We start from the raw sequence: 23,475 nt of genomic DNA on the forward strand, positions 1-23,475 counted from the left end.
AAGGAACCCTAATTTCATGTAATGGTGGATGTAATCTATCATAATGAGTACTATAGTAGAGTTAAGGAAGCTGGAACTATGTTTATAACTTAAAATAAGAAATAATTTTAGTAAAAGCTCATTAATTCGAAGGGGGCATTCAAATATGTCGTAAATCCATACATAGTTTATCAGTAAAATTACAGTCGCACAACATTTTCCTCGTAAGAGACGAATAATTCGATTAAGTACAAAATAATATCTTAGTCACCACGATACCCCGTCACTTTTCTTATTTTTTTATTTCTCTTCTAAAACACCGAGACACTGCAGCGACGTGAACGAATGTAAAATGAATGAATGATGAATTTTAGTGATGTAATGGAATCATGAACTCTTTTACAGTACCCAAAAACACTTTAGTAGTGCTGCGGTGGCTTATATATCACCAAATAGAGATTGCGTTAGTGTAACATCAACTGCAACGGGCCAAAATTGTCATGCCTGATACCCTTATAGTTCTACTTAACCACTGAATGGAGATATAATTGCGCCACTTTCTTTGTAGATGCACCTTCTTTGGCCTCTTATTTGACCACCGTTTAGTTTTTACAAAACGTTCTATGGCCTTCTATAAAACTAACTTTTGTTGGTTGGGCGGTTTTAGCAGTATTAGCGCCCTTGGTGAGATTATTGCGACCTTTTAAAGCCCGGTTTGGCAGAAACTTTCGATCATCGACTAAGTCATTCCAACATCGATCGATAAACGCCCGGGATCACTGCGAAGACCGCCCGGAGGACACGGTGGAACACACGGTTGCGGTCTGCCCTGCGTGGGTTGAACACCGCCGTGTCCTCAGGAAAGTGATCGGCGACGGCAACATCTCGCGTCCGGCTTTGGTTCAGGCCATGGTGCGGAGCGAGGGGGACTGGGATGCCATCTCCTTCTGCGAAGCAGTCATGCTAGCTAAGGGGGAGGCGGGACGCGTGAGGGAACGAACCTCCTCACGCCCCAGCCGACGTGAAATACACTCCGGGCGTCGGGGATCGCGTGACGATCTCCGGCCACCGTAAGTGCGGGCCTGCGGACGGCGAGCAAGGGTAGCTCGCCGCCCGACCAGAACCAGACCCGTGCGTGCGGCGGGTTGCATTCCGCGCGCGCCTCAAAGAGCCATCACTACCTAGCGGGTTTACCGGGGCTCCGGCTCGACAAGCAGGAGTAGGAACGGGGTGGTTTTTAGTCAGTAAGAGTCTGACACTCCCTCTCGCTTTGCCCTGGCGAGAGAAGGCATTGGATGATTTTCCCCCTGAAAAAAAAAACATGATCATTCGGCATCGAGAGTATCTATTTTATTTTGTACAAGAAATACCAGCAGTCTGAGTATTCATTTACTATTCAAATTTTCAAAACCTAAGAGACTGCACTGCATCGATCGAGGTTACTGCACAGCATAATAAGATTTTAGTCCCTGAGGACACCTGTGGAGATTAGTCTCCGAGACGATTGTTATAACAATTAGTTTCAACATCGTGGGTTGTAAAATATATTTCTATGATCTAATAAATGTCCATATAACGAGTACACTTGCACTCATTTTGATTTCTGTGAAGCATGGTTAACATCGGAAGTCATGACGATCATGTCGTTCATACTATAAATGTATATTTTTATTTAAAAAATAATTGCAGGAGGCTCGAATTAACTGTGAGCCTACAATGTTTTCTCTCGAAGAGCTGCTATTGCGGATAGGCAAAGCGAGTGGTGTGGACAGGGCCACTCTCAGGGCTGCACAACCGATTTACGATAAAGTTCTGAGAGATGAGATCACAAACAGGCTAATCTTGCAAGAAAGAGGCATGAAAATCGTGCACCAGGTAACATACACACGCACTTCCTACATGTCCATTGTATGGTTTTTTGTACTCAGTATTTGTAGCTGTTTATTTGATTTGTACAATACAGGTTGTAAATAGTGGTCCAGACTTAAACGGTTGATACCACGGGCATACCGCTAGAAAAAAAAAATACCAGTGGGTCCCAGAAAAAAACTGTTGATGCTTTTTTTTATGAAACACGCCGCCGGTAATCGAGCAGACGTATTACCTGATGGTAAGCAATCGCCGCCGTCCATGGACACCTGAAACACCAGAGGCGTTACAAGTGCGTTGCCGGCTTTTTGGGAGTTAGGAATTTAAGGGTTGGATGAAGAATATTGGGAAGGGGGGAATTGGGCCTCCGATCCTCCGATCGTTTTGTGTTGATATTTCATTACCATGGCTGTAAATTCTACAAAAAGCTTTTTAAATTTAATCATAGGTTCTATAAATATGTACTTGACGTTTTACCGTGTTTTTACGTTGTTGTAGCCCGACATTCCGAAACCGAAAAATACGGGTCGTCGCAGAAGACGAAACAGAACACTCGTCCAAGAAGAATGTGAATACTGTAGAGCAACGCTGTTCTTCTCCAAGGTAAGTCCTGTGTTTATTATTGTTAGTCTTTGTACTCAGTATCTCACTGGTGTAGCTAGTAGCTATGCATTCACCGATTACTCATGATATTCTTTTTCCACACAGGTGGTCGGCTTAGTGCGTAACTCATATCTGTGTTTAGAACACGCACTGAAGTTACTAACCATTAAGAAGATGCCCATAACTGAAGACATGCAGATTATTACGAAGGTAACAATCGAAGAACTAAATAACATCAACGACGACATGAAAAGACGAATCGAAAATGACGAGGAGTCGGAGCCAGAAGTCTACGGTGATTGAACTGTTACTGGATAATTCAATCCAACTCGGGATACTTGCGCGCGAATGTTCGCATTTATTGCTGGTAAATATTATTGCATGTTAAATGTTAAAGTAATAAAAAAAACATAATTTAGATACATATCATCATCTATGCCCGTTTTGATCCTTGTTAGAAATTGTCGCGTCACATCGAGACGTGACAAAATGATGCGCGTACGCTTTAAAAGAGAAGATATACGTTTCAATGGTGATATAAGAATTTATTTTTATAGAATGTATTATAGTTATGCTATTCAGTAAAGATACAGCATTTAAGTGTTGTGTATGTTTGTTTCCCTATCAGGTCAAAACGGCGAGATGTTTAGAACAGGGGCAAATAATGGCCTTAGAATAGTGAGCATTAATAATATAATAACCACTTGGCCATCGCAAGAAAACTCAATTTGTTTAGTATCACACACCGGGTCTCCACTGCTCGGCTTATTGACACTAGACCACAGAGTACTATAATATAAAAAGGAAAAGAGAGCCCAATCTCGCGACTTTTAGCCATGACAGTTATGAAGCGCTATCTGCATTTCTGAACGGGAACTACCGATCTATAAACACACACGCACTCATGCATAATTACACACTACTATTGTGGTTTTCATTATATTACTAGCTTTTGCCCGCGACTTCGTCCGCGTGGTTGTGTTGTTAGTGGTTGGTGGTCAAAATGGTGCCGTATGTCATGTAAATTGTGAATTTCTTGAGAATATATGATACGATTCATTTAATACATTTTTATATACAACATTTTTTTTTGCATTTTTTGCTAGAATATAAAGATTTTGCGAGTTTGATACTCGCGAACACGCCACATAAAGTTGCCCATGGGAAAAACAGTTTCTTTCTAAATGTACACCAGCTACTTTCAGCGTCTGTCCTTGAGATCTATTTATTGTCATAGCAATTGCGGCTTTCATGGGAAACTGTACCCTTTTGAACTGAAATGGCATATCGGTAGGAATGATTAGAATATATTCCTATCTAGTCTAGTCTAAATACAAAGTTTCACTGTTAGAATTTTAAAAATGAGGAATTTACATATGAAAAGTCATCTCCTCTTTTTACCTATTCTCCCCAATTTTTTTTCCAATAAAAAGTAGCCTATGTTTTTTTTCTCTGTGTAGGTGTAGCTAGTCCTCAATATAAGGCATTAGGTATTATTTTTTATTAGTTTTGATCTATTCATGTTTGTGTCGTTGAGTAGATAGTGCATAATATATTACGATCTCACTATAATTTATTTTCCAACATCTGTATTTCAGGTCTTCATACCCACTTGCAACCTGTAGTGATTGTTGAGAGACTCCGTGAAACAAACCCGTGTAGAGACGAATTGGAAATGGTCACTAAACCTCGTGAACTTGTTATGGCCGAGACAGATGGTGCCCTTTCTGTGGGCAATGAATATAATAAAACAGATACGCAGCTGCGGCTAGGGGGAAGTTCTATAAGCAATATGTCGTCTAGTGCTGATGATGTAAATTTCGGTAATGAAGGAGATAAACACTACACAAATGGCTCTATCGTTGAAGAAAGTGATGGATCTTGTCCTCTTGTAGACGACCTAACCTTAAAGAGCCTGATTCAATCTAAAAACGACGACCAGGGCCCTAAGACTAATGAACAACATAAGTCAAATAAAGATGTCAATGTCTCAGAGCCTTGCACTGCGGGCAAAGAGTCTAGCGGGAAGAGTAAACAACTTATTAAGGAGTCTAGTACTAAAGGCAAATCAAACATTAAAGGAAAAGCCAATACTAAAGGAAAATCCTGTACTAAACATAAAATCAGTAAAAAAGGTAAAGGATTCCGTGCTGAGGGTAATGGCGTTAGTGAAGTATTGAGTAATACATGGAAACAGCCCAGAATTAATGACGATAAGTCATTGGCCTCTGTCCTGCGGGCCTTGCAAAAGACGAAAGATCAAACTGCACAGACTAAACATGTAATGTCTTTGCGCCAACGGCGTTTAAATAACGGTAAGGTCTGCGCAACTACCGCCAAAAAGTTACAAACAGTGAAAGGTAAAAACATGTCAATGAATAAAAAGAAAACGGATTCTTCTAAACGACATTCTCCATCATCAGAATTCTCGATCGATGATAATCGACCACTGACATACTACATCCAGAATAACAAAACCAGTAAGAAGTCACCAAATAAGCGAAGCCATACTGTTGACCCTTCTACTCCAGGTAAGAAAAAATGCTCATTTATTAAACTTAATATTTGTTTATCAGCATAACCCACTGTATCTGGTCCCTTTACTAACAATAGCTGTAAGTCATTATTGTAATTACTAACACAGTGGATCTTGGTTATCTAAATAAATTAAATAACCTCCATGAAATCTTTACAGCAATGTTTCAGCATTTTCACAGTAGATTTATTTAACTTCCTTATTATTGTTGTGGTTGTTTATTTTTTCCTATTAAAATACTGCGCGTCGTAGTAGTACTGAACATACACTGTCAAGTTTCAATATTTGGTTGTAGTTTTTAAGCATGTTTGTGTTTGTTTATATTTTAGATATGCTACTTGCTGCACCCAGTCCTCCAAAGAAGATCATAATAGACCCTGATGTGTCACCACCCCTGCCAGATCCAATACCGAAACGGTTACAAATCCATCCGGCAGAACCTGTCGCTGGACCTAGTGGACTACAAAATACTGTGTTAGAGCCTGTGGCCGCACCTAGTGGACCACAAAGGGTAACATCGGCATCAGTGGCAGGACCTAGTAGACTACAAAGGGTAACCACGGCACCAGTGGCTGGACCTAGTGGACTACAAAGGGTAACCACGGCACCAGTGGCTGGACCTAGTGGACTACAAAGGGTAACCACGGCACCAGTGGCTGGACCTAGTGGACTACAAAGGGTAACATCGCCACCAGTAACGAAGCCTAGTGGGCTACAAAAGGTAACATTGATACCAGCGGCTGGATCTAGTGGACTAAAAAGGGTAACCTCGGATGCGATATCGAGACCTAGTGGACCACAAAGGGTGACATCGGCATCAGTAGCGAAGCCTGGTGGATTACAAAAGGTAACATTGACACCAGTGGCTGGACCTAGTGGACTACAAAGGGTAACATCGGCGCCAGTGGCCGGGCCTAGTGGGTTACAAAGGGTGGTCATGGAGCCGGTAGCGGGACCTAGTGGGCTTCAAAAGGTAACATCGACCCCAGTGGCGGGACCTAGTGGACTACAAAAAAGAGGGTTACAGAGTTCTGGAGCCCCTAGGCAAGTACCACGATCTGGAGCAGAAATTTGCTTGTCGGCAAAATGGAGAACTGTACAACAAGTCATTAATGCCCCTAAAGAACAAATGGACACTCGCTGTAACACATGCGTTGCTTGTTCAAGAATAGATAAACTAAAACAATTATCGAAATTACTTTATCGATTTGATTTAACTGGCACCAATCAAACATCCGCAAAATTTGAACCTGAAAATGATGAAGTATACGATAATGAGGAACACAAGTCGCCAGAAACAGATACGGGCCATATATATCTGGACCTGCTTCCGAAACATCCGCGTCTCATGATGAAGCTCCGCATACACGAGGTCCACGGAAAACAACTTCTATCGGCGTGCCTGATACCAAAGAATGATGCCCGTAAAAATAATGAGGATTTCTTGCTTGAAGAGAAGGAACATCTATTAGACCAACTAATAAACACTCTATCTATAAGTTTACCGAGTGAAATGTTAAAATATGAACCTTTAAATGTAAATACATTTGAAAGACTTCAAAGTATAATATCTAATCTGGATCATGAAAACACCCCTGCACGTGCACATCCTGCTGAGCAACCCCGCGCTAACGTTGAGGCATCCTGTGCTAATGTCGAGGTCCCCCAAGCCAACGCTGAAGCACGCCGCGCTAACGTTGAGGCACTCCAACCCCAAGCTAGCGTTGAAATGCCCCGAGCTAGCGTTGCGGCAACCCAAGCCACTGTTCAGAGTCGGATTGTTGAGCGCCACACGCTAAACAACGTTTACGAAGAGGGCGACGACGCCGACATCGAAGCCAATTCCGAAAATGAAGTAGAGGATGACGACTACGCCCGCAGAGGAAGGGATGAACGGATTAGTGACGATGACTTAAACGAATCTAGCGCAGACACTACTCAGACGCATGCTGTAGGCGGCGTATTGCACGAAGGTCCAGTATTTAGACCCACAAAGGAAGAGTTCCAAGTGAGTATTGTGTAATGAATATAATCCGATCTGTTCCTAGATGTCTAGTTAAGTTTGTTAGTGTAACTTATCGATAAAGACTTATTTGCCACACGAATTGTGTCGGAAGTTTGTGAAATGGGCCCTTACGAATATATCTATGTTTTTTTATTGTAATAACTCTGGTGAGACTTACTAAATTAACTAAAAATAACCGTTTACTCACGTAAATATACTGGGAAAAGCTCTATTAGTTTGGAAAGAACTAATAGTGCTTCCTTTCCTTCTTTCTTTTTTCTATCCACCTTAACCACCTTGTTTGAGTGGCTTTAACGAGGAAGTCGCAGGATTTTTATATACAGGTCCCGTTCTCGTGGGATTTTTGAGCAAATGTATCTTACATAACTAATAAATAATTTAACACCCATTGCCCGGCTTCTATAAATGGAAGCGTGATGTTATATAGCCTTCTTTGATAAATGCACTATCCAATACCAAAAATAATTATTCAAATCGGAAAAGTAGTTCTCAAAACTAGCGCGTTAATATACATACATGTATATAAATATAAACAATGTGATAGGGGTGGGACTTCTAACCCATTAAGGCTGAGTACTACATCTAATTTTATCGACACATATACATACATACATTCATACATATACCTATATAATATACATATGTATATGTAAATATATAATAGAAAAATTAAGTAAATACAATTTATTACAAAAGTAAATAACCCGTTTAAATGAAATGATTTGAAATGATATTTATTTCTGTAAGTAAGTTATAAAATAACACTTTTACACGTCAATACTTCAAATAGCTAGATGAAGCCGGCATTTCGCCGAAATGCCGAAACAAACTCAGAGGTCATAGTCTCTTTTAAAGTCCAGACAATAAAATAGAGGATAATGTGAGAGAACCGTGCAAGTTGATTATGTAGTGGTCTTTAGAGGAAAGAACCACAGCTGTATGAGCGGACCTGTCCAGATGGTAGTACGCATGTGTCAGTTTACAATCAGCTCAGCTAACGGCTGTTGCTGAATGATCCGACGAACAATATCAACCAAAAGAACATTTGGGTAGGTCTCGTAAATGCTCACACTGTCAGAATATAATTAACTAAAAGTGAAATGATTAAGCAAACTCTCGCACGGTATTTATGGAGCACACACACACACACAAGTCGTGTCCATAGTCATAGGAGCGTCCGGAATGCGTCACATCATGCATAAACAGGCAGCTATACGTACAACCACCATCCTCAGCAAAGTTTTGGGGAACACTGTCTACGTAGTCAGGGAAAGCGATCCTCTTCATTGAGGGTCTCAGGGCGGGAGGATTGTGAAATACCGACTCTCACGAGTCGAGACCGCCTTCAATATATGTATATATAAATATAACTACAACATACAACAGCGCAATTGTTTCATTTCAGAATCCTTTGGAGTATTTTATGAAGATATGTGACGAAGCGAGTGAATTTGGCATTTGTAAAATAATTCCACCTCCAGGATGGAGACCGAAGAGTCAGAGTTGTGATGGAATAAGGTTTGATGTCGCGAAACAGTACGTCTCTCGTATGTACAACAGATGGGGTACAGCAATGCGAGAATTGGCTTGTATAAAGTTTTGTGCATCGCGCTCAAATGGCTTTCCTTGTAGCACACCGACGGTAAGCATTGCTGCTATAATTTAAAACATGTATATCCATTCGAAGGCAAGTAATGGTATATACGCGCGATCAAAATTATTTTAATACTGAATCTAAAATCGTCCGTTAAAACTCAAGCTAGTTTTTTTAATCGTAGGAGTAATAAATATTACGTTGTATTTTACAGATTGGAGGTATGGAAGTTAATTTGCCTAAGTTATACCACAGCGTGCAACGACACGGTGGATTAGAACTTGTACTTAATAAGAAACGTTGGGTGAAAATTGGGCGCGACATGAACTTGAGTGTAAACTTTCTAAATAGACTGGACCATCTCTACTCGAAGTACCTTCTACCCTATGATTCTCTTTCGCCAAGTAAGTTGTTCACTGTTCAGTAAAGTAGAAGCGTTTATAATTGTTAGTCTTCTCTATAATATAAAAATAAGTCGGGCTTTCCTTCCTGACGCTATAACTCCAGAACGCACGAACCGATTGCCACGGTTTTGCATTGGTTAGAAAGGTCTCGGGCTCCGTGAGGTTTATAGCAAAGGAAATACAGGAAAAAAAAAAATCAAGAGAAAATCAGGGAAAATCATTGGCTAAACGTAGTTCGTCGGGTTCGGCAACTAGCAGAGTTGTTAATATAATTCAATATACTTATCTGATATTTGTCGTTTCCTGTGGTTATAGTTTTATGTCCACAGTGAATAATTTGATTGATCTCTTGAATCTTGTTGATTTGTTTTTTATAGCCGAAAGACGGGAAATCTTTGGTATGATCGAAAAGGCATGGACTCGGAAAAACCAAAGGCTGTTGGACCGGGCACTGAACCCCTTGCGTGCACAGAGACGTCTGATGGGATTGACTGATACTGAAGAAGAACCTGAGGAACATTCTCCGGAAATGAATGCTGTCAAAGAGGCAGAAGACTGCATCGTGCGAGGCCCAATTATGAACTACTCTAGGTTTAAAGAGGTAATAACTGTATAAATGAATAGGTAATTCACTTTCCCTGTGAACTATTAATAATAGAGTACATGCTGTGATACATTTGGATTAAATTTACTGTTGGTCTTTTTCCATTGATTATAAGTAATATCCTCTGTAATCACTAAAGACATCGGTCAATTTGCAGCTCGCCGAGTCTACGTACAGTATCGTTTATGGTTATGGAATCACTCGAGAGAACAACCCATTGAGTCTCGATCAGAAAGAAGAGTTGTACTGGCGCTACGTGGTTCAGGGCAACGAGCACGTATGTGTCGCCACCGCCGCCATTGATACAGGCTCCGACCCCTCGCGAGGAAACAGCCGCACGTTAACCTTGAAGGTAATTATTAATCCAATTAACGATTATTATGTACTAGCTACTTCCGCGCGGTTTTACCCGCTCTGCTTGGGTCCTATTGGTCATAGCGTGATGTTTTATAGCCTATAGCCCTTCTCGATACATGCACTATTCAACACAAAAATAATTATTTAAATCGGACCAGTAGTTCTGGAGATTAGCGCGTTCAAACAAACAAACTCACAAATCCTTATTAAATGCGCCAACTTTGGTAAAATTTGCCACTACTAGCGCCATACATAATTTATTCAGTACAGTCACTTAAAGTAAGGGGAAAAAATTATTCAGAGTATTTGGATCCTCTAAAACTAACAATGTTTTCCAATCTAAAGCAGTTGGCTAAGAATTTATGATTCCATATTACTGGAGCACTATTCAGGATAATGTAAGGAAGACTGCAGACGAAAAAATAAAGATTTGTAGCAAAAAGAGTCAAAGGATTGGCACAGGGTGTACTATTTCGTGGATAACACATAAGTCACTGTAATTTAAAAACTGTAGGACTTAGATTTTTTTTTATATTTTTCTGATAACATTTGGAACCTTGCCGATCATCTGGTGCCTGTCGGACGTCGATTTTAGGGACAACCTGTTATATTAGTATAGATTCAATCATTTATTAATGCTCAATAATAGGTACTTTTACAGACTAAGAAATTATTTTTGTTTATTCCAGGATATTAGCCAGAATAAAGACAATATCCTCCGCTTTCTGGGTCCTGTGTCCGGCTTAACTGCACCCACCTTAAACTTGGGGATGGCATTCTCAACAAACTGCTTCTACTTGGACCCTCATGCTGTCTCGTGGTTGGACTTATTGTATAAAGGGGATCCGAGGGTCTGGTAAGTCTTTGTTTTCATTTAGTTTTATTTTCAATGATTTTAACACGCGTTCGCACTATATACCTATTTTTTAAATTATCAGGTATGCGATTCCAGCCAAGCAGAGTGAGAACTTCAGGAAGGCAGTGAGCACTCTCTGTCCCTCATTTTGTCAAAGGAAATCTCTGTGGCTCTCAACGGATATAGCTATGATACCGCCCCAGCTTCTGCGGGAGTACAACGTGTCGGTGACGCGGGTCGTACAGGAGGAAAATGAGATAATATTGGCTTTTCCCTATTGTTACACCTCGTCTATAAACACGGGCTATTCTGAATCAGAGAGCATTTATTTCGCACCGGTTTCCTGGTTACGTACTGCCTACGAAGTGTTCAAGGTCAGTTCTTTGTGTTAAATACACTGTTTAACAATTACAGCACTAAAATATTATAAGGTCACAAAAACACTGATTTATAAATCAAGTGAGAATTTAATCGAAACGAAACTGCTGCATGAACTTGCACATAAATGTAAGGAAAACATTTATTTAGCTTCAGAGTCATATGTAACACAGATGACAAGTCCCAAATATCTGTGACACATTCCTTATAATTAAAAACTACCGAGTATGTGTATAGCTATACCGTGAGTGGACATATATCACAAAAAAGTAGTCAGTTACTAATTTATTGACAATTTTTCGGTTTCTACGTATAAACGAGTATGTGAAAGCATACCTAGACAGTGCCGCCCAACTAACAATTTTGCCCTATAACCAAACCTTATATCTCAAAAAAGCTGGGTAAATGATGTATAAAGGTTTTGGTGGTGACTGATTGTTGTGTAAAAGCGTTTGACAACACAGTTTGGCTCTATAAGTTTATATAGCAAAAACGACCTATTAATAGTTGATGTAAAGGTTTACTTCACGACTTTATATAGCTGTTATAGTCAGGCGTTATAGCAACCTCCATTGTGACTAGTATACAACGATTGAACTTCATAACAGTTTTAACTGTCACCCTAATGCGCCTAATTTGCGCAATAAAGGTTAGAAACGAATTCCTATGTGTCGTTTGTTAAAGTAGAGATGACAACTCAGGAATAGGACGATATTACGATATTGAGGGTTTTAAGATCATCGTTAAGTACACAGTAATATAGTGGGCACAAAAAGTCTACATCGGAGTGATTTGGTGATACAGCTGAGTTTCAAATTATATTTATATAGCTTAATTGTCTTATAAAAGGTTGTTAATGCCCATTATAGCTGTAGTGATAAACTTATATCACAAATACACTTTTTAGAAGCAGATTGTTTTTTTATAACTATTATAGTTCCTTTATTACACAACAGTACTATAACGGAGATCTTATGTGTTTTAAAACATTATTATTGTGTATAAAGTTAGGCTAGCAATGCTTTTAAATGATAATTCCGTTTTGTAAAAGCACTTCTATCGCTCTTCTACAACAATATTGACATTTTGATTCAGTGTAATTAATGCGACAATATTTTTATCTATACTAATATTATAAAGCTGAAGAGTTTGTTTGTTTGTTTGAACGCGCTAATCTCCGGAACTGTGACGATATGTATGTATGTAGTTATACTTCTCTGACGTCATACGTAGTACCTACACAGATTTATAAACCATAACATTTATTCATTAACAAAAGTATTCATCATATTTATGGAATAAGGACAAAAAATAAAACAAAAATAACAAACAAGCTCAAAAGGAACCCTAATTTCATGTAATGGTGGATGTAATCTATCATAATGAGTACTATAGTAGAGTTAAGGAAGCTGGAACTATGTTTATAACTTAAAATAAGAAATAATTTTAGTAAAAGCTCATTAATTCGAAGGGGGCATTCAAATATGTCGTAAATCCATACATAGTTTATCAGTAAAATTACAGTCGCACAACATTTTCCTCGTAAGAGACGAATAATTCGATTAAGTACAAAATAATATCTTAGTCACCACGATACCCCGTCACTTTTCTTATTTTTTTATTTCTCTTCTAAAACACCGAGACACTGCAGCGACGTGAACGAATGTAAAATGAATGAATGATGAATTTTAGTGATGTAATGGAATCATGAACTCTTTTACAGTACCCAAAAACACTTTAGTAGTGCTGCGGTGGCTTATATATCACCAAATAGAGATTGCGTTAGTGTAACATCAACTGCAACGGGCCAAAATTGTCATGCCTGATACCCTTATAGTTCTACTTAACCACTGAATGGAGATATAATTGCGCCACTTTCTTTGTAGATGCACCTTCTTTGGCCTCTTATTTGACCACCGTTTAGTTTTTACAAAACGTTCTATGGCCTTCTATAAAACTAACTTTTGTTGGTTGGGCGGTTTTAGCAGTATTAGCGCCCTTGGTGAGATTATTGCGACCTTTTAAAGCCCGGTTTGGCAGAAACTTTCGATCATCGACTAAGTCATTCCAACATCGATCGATAAACGCCCGGGATCACTGCGAAGACCGCCCGGAGGACACGGTGGAACACACGGTTGCGGTCTGCGAAGCAGTCATGCTAGCTAAGGGGGAGGCGGGACGCGTGAGGGAACGAACCTCCTCACGCCCCAGCCGACGTGAAATACACTCCGGGCGTCGGGGATCGCGTGACGATCTCCGGCCACCGTAAGTGCGGGCCTGCGGACGGCGAGCAAGGGTAGCTCGCCGCCCGACCAGAACCAGACCCGTGCGTGCGGCGGGTTGCATTCCGCGCGCGCCTCAAAGAGCCATCACTACCTAGCGGGTTTACCGGGGCTCCGGCTCGACAAGCAGGAGTAGGAACGGGGTGGTTTTTAGTCAGTAAGAGTCTGACACTCCCTCTCGCTTTGCCCTGGCGAGAGAAGGCATTGGATGATTTTCCCCCTGAAAAAAAAAACATGATCATTCGGCATCGAGAGTATCTATTTTATTTTGTACAAGAAATACCAGCAGTCTGAGTATTCATTTACTATTCAAATTTTCAAAACCTAAGAGACTGCACTGCATCGATCGAGGTTACTGCACAGCATAATAAGATTTTAGTCCCTGAGGACACCTGTGGAGATTAGTCTCCGAGACGATTGTTATAACAATTAGTTTCAACATCGTGGGTTGTAAAATATATTTCTATGATCTAATAAATGTCCATATAACGAGTACACTTGCACTCATTTTGATTTCTGTGAAGCATGGTTAACATCGGAAGTCATGACGATCATGTCGTTCATACTATAAATGTATATTTTTATTTAAAAAATAATTGCAGGAGGCTCGAATTAACTGTGAGCCTACAATGTTTTCTCTCGAAGAGCTGCTATTGCGGATAGGCAAAGCGAGTGGTGTGGACAGGGCCACTCTCAGGGCTGCACAACCGATTTACGATAAAGTTCTGAGAGATGAGATCACAAACAGGCTAATCTTGCAAGAAAGAGGCATGAAAATCGTGCACCAGGTAACATACACACGCACTTCCTACATGTCCATTGTATGGTTTTTTGTACTCAGTATTTGTAGCTGTTTATTTGATTTGTACAATACAGGTTGTAAATAGTGGTCCAGACTTAAACGGTTGATACCACGGGCATACCGCTAGAAAAAAATACCAGTGGGTCCCAGAAAAAAACTGTTGATGCTTTTTTTTATGAAACACGCCGCCGGTAATCGAGCAGACGTATTACCTGATGGTAAGCAATCGCCGCCGTCCATGGACACCTGAAACACCAGAGGCGTTACAAGTGCGTTGCCGGCTTTTTGGGAGTTAGGAATTTAAGGGTTGGATGAAGAATATTGGGAAGGGGGGAATTGGGCCTCCGATCCTCCGATCGTTTTGTGTTGATATTTCATTACCATGGCTGTAAATTCTACAAAAAGCTTTTTAAATTTAATCATAGGTTCTATAAATATGTACTTGACGTTTTACCGTGTTTTTACGTTGTTGTAGCCCGACATTCCGAAACCGAAAAATACTGGTCGTCGCAGAAGACGAAACAGAACATTCATTCAAGAGGAATGTGAATACTGTAGAGCCACGCTGTTCTTCTCTAAGGTAAATCCTGTGTTTATTGTTGGTCTTTGTACTCAGTATCTCACTGGTGGAGTTGCTGTAGCTAGTAGCTATGCATTCACCGATTACTCATGATATTCTTTTTCCACACAGGTGGTCGGCTTAGTGCGTAACTCATATCTGTGTTTAGAACACGCACTGAAGTTACTAACCATTAAGAAGATGCCCATAACTGAAGACATGCAGATTATTACGAAGGTAACAATCGAAGAACTAAATAACATCAACGACGACATGAAAAGACGAATCGAAAATGACGAGGAGTCGGAGCCAGAAGTCTACGGTGATTGAACTGTTACTGGATAATTCAATCCAACTCGGGATACTTGCGCGCGAATGTTCGCATTTATTGCTGGTAAATATTATTGCATGTTAAATGTTAAAGTAATAAAAAAAACATAATTTAGATACATATCATCATCTATGCCCGTTTTGATCCTTGTTAGAAATTGTCGCGTCACATCGAGACGTGACAAAATGATGCGCGTACGCTTTAAAAGAGAAGATATACGTTTCAATGGTGATGTAAGAATTTATTTTTATAGAATGTATTATAGTTTATGCTATTCAGTAAAGATACAGCATCTAAGTGTTGTGTATGTTTGTTACCCTATCAGGTCAAAACGGCTGATGGGATCGAGATGTTTAGAACAGGGGCAAATAATGGCCTTAGAATAGTGAACATTAATAATATAATAAACACTTGGCCATCGCAAGAAAACTCAATTTGTTTAGTATCACACACCGGGTCTCCACTGCTCGGCTTATTGACACTAGACCACAGAGTACTATAATATAAAAAGGAAAAGAGAGCCCAATCTCGCGACTTTTAGCCATGACAGTTATGAAGCGCTATCTGCATTTCTGAACGGGAACTACCGATCTATAAACACACGCACTCATGCATAATTACACACTACTATTGTGGTTTTCATTATATTACTAGCTTTTGCCCGCGACTTCGTCCGCGTGGTTGTGTTGTTAGTGGTTGGTGGTCAAAATGGTGCCGTATGTCATGTAAATTGTGAATTTCTTGAGAATATATGATACGATTCATTTAATACATTTTTATATACAACATTTTTTTTTGCATTTTTTGCTAGAATATAAAGATTTTGCGAGTTTGATACTCGCGAACACGCCACATAAAGTTGCCCATGGGAAAAACAGTTTCTTTCTAAATGTACACCAGCTACTTTCAGCGTCTGTCCTTGAGATCTATTTATTGTCATAGCAATTGCGGCTTTCATGGGAAACTGTACCCTTTTGAACTGAAATGGCATATCGGTAGGAATGATTAGAATATATTCCTATCTAGTCTAGTCTAAATACAAAGTTTCACTGTTAGAATTTTAAAAATGAGGAATTTACATATGAAAAGTCATCTCCTCTTTTTACCTATTCTCCCCAATTTTTTTCCAATAAAAAGTAGCCTATGTTTTTTTCTCTGTGTAGGTGTAGCTAGTCCTCAATATAAGGCATTAGGTATTATTTTTTATTAGTTTTGATCTATTCATGTTTGTGTCGTTGAGTAGATAGTGCATAATATATTACGATCTCACTATAATTTATTTTCCAACATCTGTATTTCAGGTCTTCATACCCACTTGCAACCTGTAGTGATTGTTGAGAGACTCCGTGAAACAAACCCGTGTAGAGACGAATTGGAAATGGTCACTAAATCTCGTGAACTTGTTATGGCCGAGACAGATGGTGCCCTTTCTGTAGGCAATGAATATAATAATGCAGATACGCAGCTGCGGCTAGGGGGAAGTTCTATAAGCAATAAGTCGTCTAGTGCTGATGATGTAAATTTCGGTAATGAAGGAGATACACACTACACAAATGGCTCTATCGTTGAAGAAAGTGATGGATCTTGTCCTCTTGTAGACGACCTAACCTTAAAGAGCCTGATTCAATCTAAAAACGACGACCAGGGCCCTAAGACTAATGAACAACTTAAGTCAAATAAAGATGTCAATGTCTCAGAGCCTTGCACTGCGGGCAAAGAGTCTAGCGGGAAGAGTAAACAACTTATTAAGGAGTCTAGTACTAAAGGCAAATCAAACATTAAAGGAAAAGCCAATACTAAAGGAAAATCCTGTACTAAACATAAAATCAGTAAAAATGGTAAAGGATTCCGTGCAGAGGGTAATGGCGTTAGTGAAGTATTGAGTAATACATGGAAACAGCCCAGAATTAATGACGATAAGTCATTGGCCTCTGTCCTGCGGGCCCTGCAAAAGACGAAAGATCAAACTGCACAAAATAAACATGTAATGTCTTTGCGCCAACGGCGTTTAAATAACGGTAAGGTCTGCGCAACTACCGCCAAAAAGTTACAAACAGTGAAAGGTAAAAACATATCAATGAATAAAAAGAAAACGGATTCTTCTAAACGACATTCTCCATCATCAGAATTCTCGATCGATGATAATCGACCACTGACATACTACATCCAGAATAACAAAACCAGTAAGAAGTCACCAAATAAGCGAAGCCATACTGTTGACCCTTCTACTCCAGGTAAGAAAAAATGCTAATTTATTAAACTTAATATTTGTTTATCAGTATAACCCACTGTATCTGGTCCCTTTACTAACAATAGCTGTAAGTCATTATTGTAATTACTAACACAGTGGATCTTGGTTATCTAAATAAATAAAATATATTAAAATAAAATAAATTAAATAACCTCTATGAAAACTTTACAGCAATGTTTCAGCATTTTCACAGTAGATTTATTTAACTTCCTTATTATTGTTGTGGTTGTTTATTTTTTCCTATTAAAATACTGCGCGTCGTAGTAGTACTGAACATACACTATCAAGTTTCGTTTTTAAGCATGTTTGTGTTTGTTTATATTTTAGATATGCTATTTGCTGCACCCAGTCCTCCAAAGAAGATCATAATAGACCCTGATGTGTCACCACCCCTGCCAGATCCAATACCGAAACGGTTACAAATCCATCCGGCAGAACCTGTCGCTGGGCCTAGTGGACTACAAAATACTGTATTAGAGCCTGTGGCCGCACCTAGTGGACCACAAAGGGTAACATCGGCATCAGTGGCAGGACCTAGTGGGCTACAAAGGGTAACCACGCCACCAGTAACGAAGCCTAGTGGGCTACAAAGGGTAACCACGCCACCAGTAACGAAGCCTAGTGGGCTACAAAGGGTAACCACGCCACCAGTAACGAAGCCTAGTGGGCTACAAAAGGTAACATTGACACCAGCGGCTGGACCTAGTGGACCACAAAGGGTAACATCGGCATCAGTGGCAAGACCTAGTGGGTTACAAAGGGTAACATCGGCGCCAGTGGCCGGGCCTAGTGGGTTACAAAGGGTGGTCATGGAGCCGGTAGCGGGACCTAGTGGGCTACAAAAGGTAACATCGACCCCAGTGGCGGGACCTAGTGGACTACAAAAAAGAGGGTTACAGAGTTCTGGAGCCCCTAGGCAAGTACCACGATCTGGAGCAGAAATTTGCTTGTCGGCAAAATGGAGAACTGTACAACAAGTCATTAATGCCCCTAAAGAACAAATGGACACTCGCTGTAACACATGCGTTGCTTGTTCAAGAATAGATAAACTAAAACAATTGTCGAAATTACTTTATCGATTTGATTTAACTGGCACCAATCAAACATCCGCAAAATTTGAACCTGAAAATGATGAAGTATACGATAATGAGGAACACAAGTCACCAGAAACAGATACGGGCCATATATATCTCATATGACCGCCACAGATGGGGCCCAGTAGGGTTGATGCCTGATCCGGAGCTGCGAACTACCTAGCGGGTTTACCGTGGCTCCAGCTCGAAAAGCAGGATTAGGAACGGGCTGGTTTTTAGTCAGTCTGACACTCCCTCTCGCCTCGCCAAAAAGGTCACATTTATCAAAAAATTAACGATAAAATTCTTTTAAAAATCAAATGTACCATCAAACATATGCAAGAAAGTCTTTCGTTGAAAATTAAGCAATTATCATTTCATTAACAAAATCAACACGAATCCTAAAAAAAAACGACTAACATTAAAAAAAAATTTTGGTTTGCCTGTAAATCTTCTGTAGCAACCATAAATGCAACTAATTAAATTTTTTTAAATATTATCATAGAATTCAACAAATATTTGTTGTGCAAGTAGAATATATTATTGTTTATTGAAATAAAAATAACATCTTGGCCACTTATTACATTTATCACTACTAGGGTAAAATTATTAATAATTTTCAATTATTCACTCTTACCGTAACATATACATTGTAAGGAGGAATTATTATTATTATTGATACAGAATGATTTGTTATGATAATTGTCATACCTAAGTACCTATATAAATTCTGTTTATTTCAGCTTGATGATAAAAAAACAGTCACACGTATAGCTAGTTTTATATACAAAAAGGTTCACACAGTGTTGCTTAAATTGCTCCCAAGGAAAGAGACAGCGTCATAGGGTGGCCTATAGAGATTCTGGCATCGTCATTTATAATAAGATCAACAAAATCTGTTCGATACATTCTACTACGATCCGTGAGTGTAGTGAAAGGGTTGTCAGCTGGATAAAAACTTAGAGTTACGAAGACACCGAAGCGCTATTAATGACTTGACTAATTTCAACACACACAAAATAGGCAAGCTAAGTCTTTTTATATGTATAAAATTGTTAGTTTGATAATTGATTGCTCGATCTTGAAGCTGATATTGAATTCGACTATGTACTTTCTGAATAAAAACTGTAGTGTATAATGTCACAATACAGTATCTAATCTAAATAAAAAATGCTGGTACCCATAACACAAGTTTAATCTTTCGCTTGAGTACCAGAGTTCATACAAATGTTTGCATTTGTGACTTTGTTTTGGAAGTTATTAGAATGTTTCAGAAGTTATATTTTTGTACAACTCCATGTATTACTTTGTGTGCTCTGTAAATGTTTGATTGTAAATGCCTTCAAATAAACATATTTATTTTATTATTTTATGTATAAAGCTAAATTAGAATTAGAAGAAATGAAAAAATCTAAAAAGGATTGAAATAAATGTTTTACAATTGATTATTTTATGGATTTTTATTTATTCATATTAACATAGAAACCTATCAACCAAAGGAGGTTGTACCATAAAATCATTGGTGTTGGTGTTTTCTTTAATCAGTACACTGGCAAAATCATCATTTTGGATGTGAATACCAACACAGTTCATTGGCACTAAACCATCTACCAATAATGCTATATTATCCAATGTTGCACATGCACATACGATAGCCACAATTGTTTCCACCTTAATACCCATTCCCAGTCCGTCTTGAAGACAAGTAAATCAATCTCCTTTTCCTCATATACCAAAACATTAATCCATAACGTTTATCCGAAAAATTTCACCAATAAATGGTGCAAATGTCACGACATGGTCTGGAAGACCCTCTCCCAGATCCCTGCAATAACACTTTACCTATGTCAAACACTACGAGATCGGTACGAGGGTCCTAACTGATGCCGCCTCAAATCATTATTGAACCTTACTGATAACTCACAGTTTCCAATATCGTACACAGGCCAAATCTCTTATTTGGTCGTCTGTACACTCGCTGACGCCCATCTGTACCTCATAGGGCTATTCTGCTTTCGTCTGAAAACAGAACGTCCTTCCATTGCATCGATGTGCACCGATGACGGCCTTGTCCCGGTCTCCGCGTGTCTGATAGCACCCTGTACAGTGATTCGAGGTGCACCAAGCATCCGAGTAATGCGACGTTGGATGTGTTGTAATAATTTACAGATAACAAAATATATTATGTATAACTAGTAACACCTTCTATCTGAAGTAATGTGTAACTGCCTGCATTCAGTTGTCATTTGTTTTTAAAAATAAAATTCAGTCGTTAACCGAAAGTGTCTGCGTCATTATTTAATAGGTTATGGGCAATCAGTTTCCGGTGTTTTTTAGTTAAAAAACTGCAAACTTTCGTGAAATATGGCTGTAAACTATATTCAGAGTGTACCGAAATTGAAAGGCAGAGAGAATTATGACGAATGGAGCTTTGCGGCAGAAAATTTGTTGGTGCTCGAAGGCATGGTGCATTACATCAAACCAATAGCCGGCATCGAATTAAAACCTGCAGACGACGCAAAAACAAAGGCAAAGTTGATTTTAACTATAGACCCTGGATTGTACGTGCATATTAGAGAAACAAACAACTCGCAAGAACTATGGAACAAACTAAAGAACATGTTTGATGATTCCGGTTTTTCGAGGAAAATAACATTGTTGCGTCATTTGATCTCCATACGACAAGAAAACTGCGATTCAATGACTGCATATGTCACGCAAGTTGTTGAGACGGCGCAAAGATTAAAGGGCACAGGATTTACAATTACAGATGAGTGGTTAGGATCATTATTACTAGCCGGTTTGCCAGATAAATTTTCTCCAATGATAATGGCCATAGAACACTCTGGAATTAAGATTACCACAGATGCAATAAAATCAAAATTAATTGATATGGAGGTTCCAACAATGACCGAAACGGAAAGTGGCGCTGCATTCGCCGTTAAAAGAACGAACAAGACGCCAAATAACAAAAATGGCGGCAATATGTCGTCCGCGTCCAAGTCCAAAGTGACAGGAGTAACCTGCTACAAGTGTAAACAAACCGGCCATTTTCGAAACCAGTGTCCATTATTGCAGAAAAATAAGCAATCTAACGCTTTTAGTGTGGTATTTCTTAATGGAAAATATAGTAAAAGTGAATGGTACGTAGACTCGGGCGCAAGTGCACATATGACTGCAAATAAAGAGTGGATAAACAATGCAAATTTCCATCCATGTTTATCAGAGATCACCGTTGCAAACAATATGAAAGTGCCAGTGTTGTGTTCCGGAGACGTATTGATAACGACTGATCGTAAATACGATATCACAATTAAAGATGTACTGTGCGTGCCAAGCTTGACGACAAATCTATTGTCAGTGAGTCAACTTATCAAGAACGGAAACAGTGTTGTTTTCGACGATAATAATTGTTACATTCGCAACAAAATGAATAAGTTAGTTGCTACTGCAGAATCAATTAACGGTGTTTATAAATTAAAAACGAATGAGACAGAATGCATGTTAGCAGCACCTGCAGTTGCTAGTGCAGAGCTTTGGCACAGGAGGCTCGGACATATTAATAGATGTGATATGGAAAAAATGAAGAATGGCATTGTGGACGGATTGTCATATCCCACTACCAGTAACATGTTGAAGGAAAAATGTGTGACCTGTTGCGAAGGTAAACAGACAAGACTACCATTTTCACATGTTGGTGAAAGAAGTAATGCAACCTTAGAGATAGTTCATGCTGATCTATGCGGTCCCATGGAAACAAAATCTATAGGTGGTGCGCAATATTTTCTTTTATTTGTGGATGACTTCAGTCGCATGAATTATATTTATTTTTTGAAACACAAAAATCAAGTATATAAGCAATTCAAAGATTTTAAAGCTATGGTGGAGAACCAGCAAAATAGAAAAATTAAAGTTTTGCGTACAGATAATGGTGGTGAATTTTGTAGTGGTGAAATGGAAAAGTATTTGACACAAGAAGGAATAATTCATCAGAAAACCGTTGCATACACACCTGAACAAAATGGTATATGTGAGAGAGCCAATAGAACTATTGTAGAAAAGGCTAGATGCTTGCTTTTTGATGCAAAACTAGAAAAGAAGTTCTGGGCAGAAGCATCTAATACAGCAGTTTACTTGAAAAATAGGTCAGTTACTTCGAGTTTGGATAATATTACTCCTTATGAAGCGTGGTATGGAAAGAAGCCAGATATGAGTCATATTCGCCTTTTCGGCAGTCCAGTAATGATTCATATTCCTAAGGAAAGAAGATTGAAATGGGACAGAAAAGCCGAGCAATATATTCTTATGGGTTTTTCAGAAAACATTAAAGGCTATCGAGTATATGATCCTAGAACAAATAATGTGACTGTAAAAAGGGATATTACAGTGTTGGAAGGAAAAACATATAAAGAATGCAAGGAAAATGATGCTATTTGGATACAAGAAGAACAAGGTATAGAAAACACTCAAGTACCAGTTGCACAAGTTGACACATTACAGACAGATCTAGAGAACAGAGATTCAGTGGGGGAATCTACAGTAAGAGAATCTCTGAATACCTCTAGCTCTCCTAGTTACTCAGATCCTGATAGTGATGCTGGTGATGATACCATGGTCCCATCCAACAATGTGATGGTGAATAAGGGGGGAACTACGACAAATACTCATAGTATGGTAGACATACACAGTAAGAGAATACGGAAAGCCCCTGAACGTTATGGTTTCAGTAACATGTGTGCCTACGATAATACACCTAAGACAGAGCAGATCGACTTCTCAGAAGCGCTGACTGGACCAGAAGCTGACAGTTGGAAGCTGGCCATGCGTGAGGAGCTGCAGTCATTTGAATATAATGATGCATGGGAACTAGTTGATGTCCCAAGTGGTGTTTCTATAGTGCAGTGTAAGTGGGTGTTAAACAAAAAGCTAGATGTGAATGACAAAGTGCGTTATCGTGCTAGACTTGTAGCA

General features: G+C 39.2%; 1 protein-coding gene across 14 annotated transcripts in view; it reads left to right on the forward strand.

Annotated features, from left to right (window-relative positions):
* LOC118263720 (uncharacterized) overlaps positions 1-16,630 on the forward strand; it is a 36,642-nt gene extending 20,012 nt beyond the window's left edge. For 2 of the 14 annotated variants that reach the window (XM_050704057.1, XM_050704059.1), the window contains 12 exons: positions 4,050-4,982; positions 5,317-6,995; positions 8,419-8,655; positions 8,822-9,011; positions 9,389-9,612; positions 9,773-9,967; positions 10,662-10,828; positions 10,911-11,202; positions 14,091-14,276; positions 14,766-14,870; positions 14,982-15,243; positions 16,482-16,630. In XM_050704057.1, the coding sequence (XP_050560014.1) occupies positions 4,050-4,982; positions 5,317-6,995; positions 8,419-8,655; positions 8,822-9,011; positions 9,389-9,612; positions 9,773-9,967; positions 10,662-10,828; positions 10,911-11,202; positions 14,091-14,276; positions 14,766-14,870; positions 14,982-15,179 (4,406 nt within the window). In that variant the 3' untranslated portion in view covers positions 15,180-15,243; positions 16,482-16,630. Of the gene's footprint in view, positions 1-1,668; positions 1,855-2,560; positions 2,819-3,405; positions 3,942-4,049; positions 4,983-5,316; positions 6,996-8,418; positions 8,656-8,821; positions 9,012-9,388; positions 9,613-9,772; positions 9,968-10,661; positions 10,829-10,910; positions 11,203-14,090; positions 14,277-14,765; positions 14,871-14,981; positions 15,244-16,481 lie in introns of those variants that run through there. The other 12 variants (XM_050704058.1, XM_050704060.1, XM_035575892.2 and 9 more) reach the window with 11 other exon arrangements.
* The last annotated feature ends 6,845 nt before the right edge of the window (positions 16,631-23,475 follow it).

Source organism: Spodoptera frugiperda, chromosome 25 (assembly GCF_023101765.2).
Source record: "Spodoptera frugiperda isolate SF20-4 chromosome 25, AGI-APGP_CSIRO_Sfru_2.0, whole genome shotgun sequence".
NCBI lineage: Eukaryota > Metazoa > Arthropoda > Insecta > Lepidoptera > Noctuidae > Spodoptera > Spodoptera frugiperda.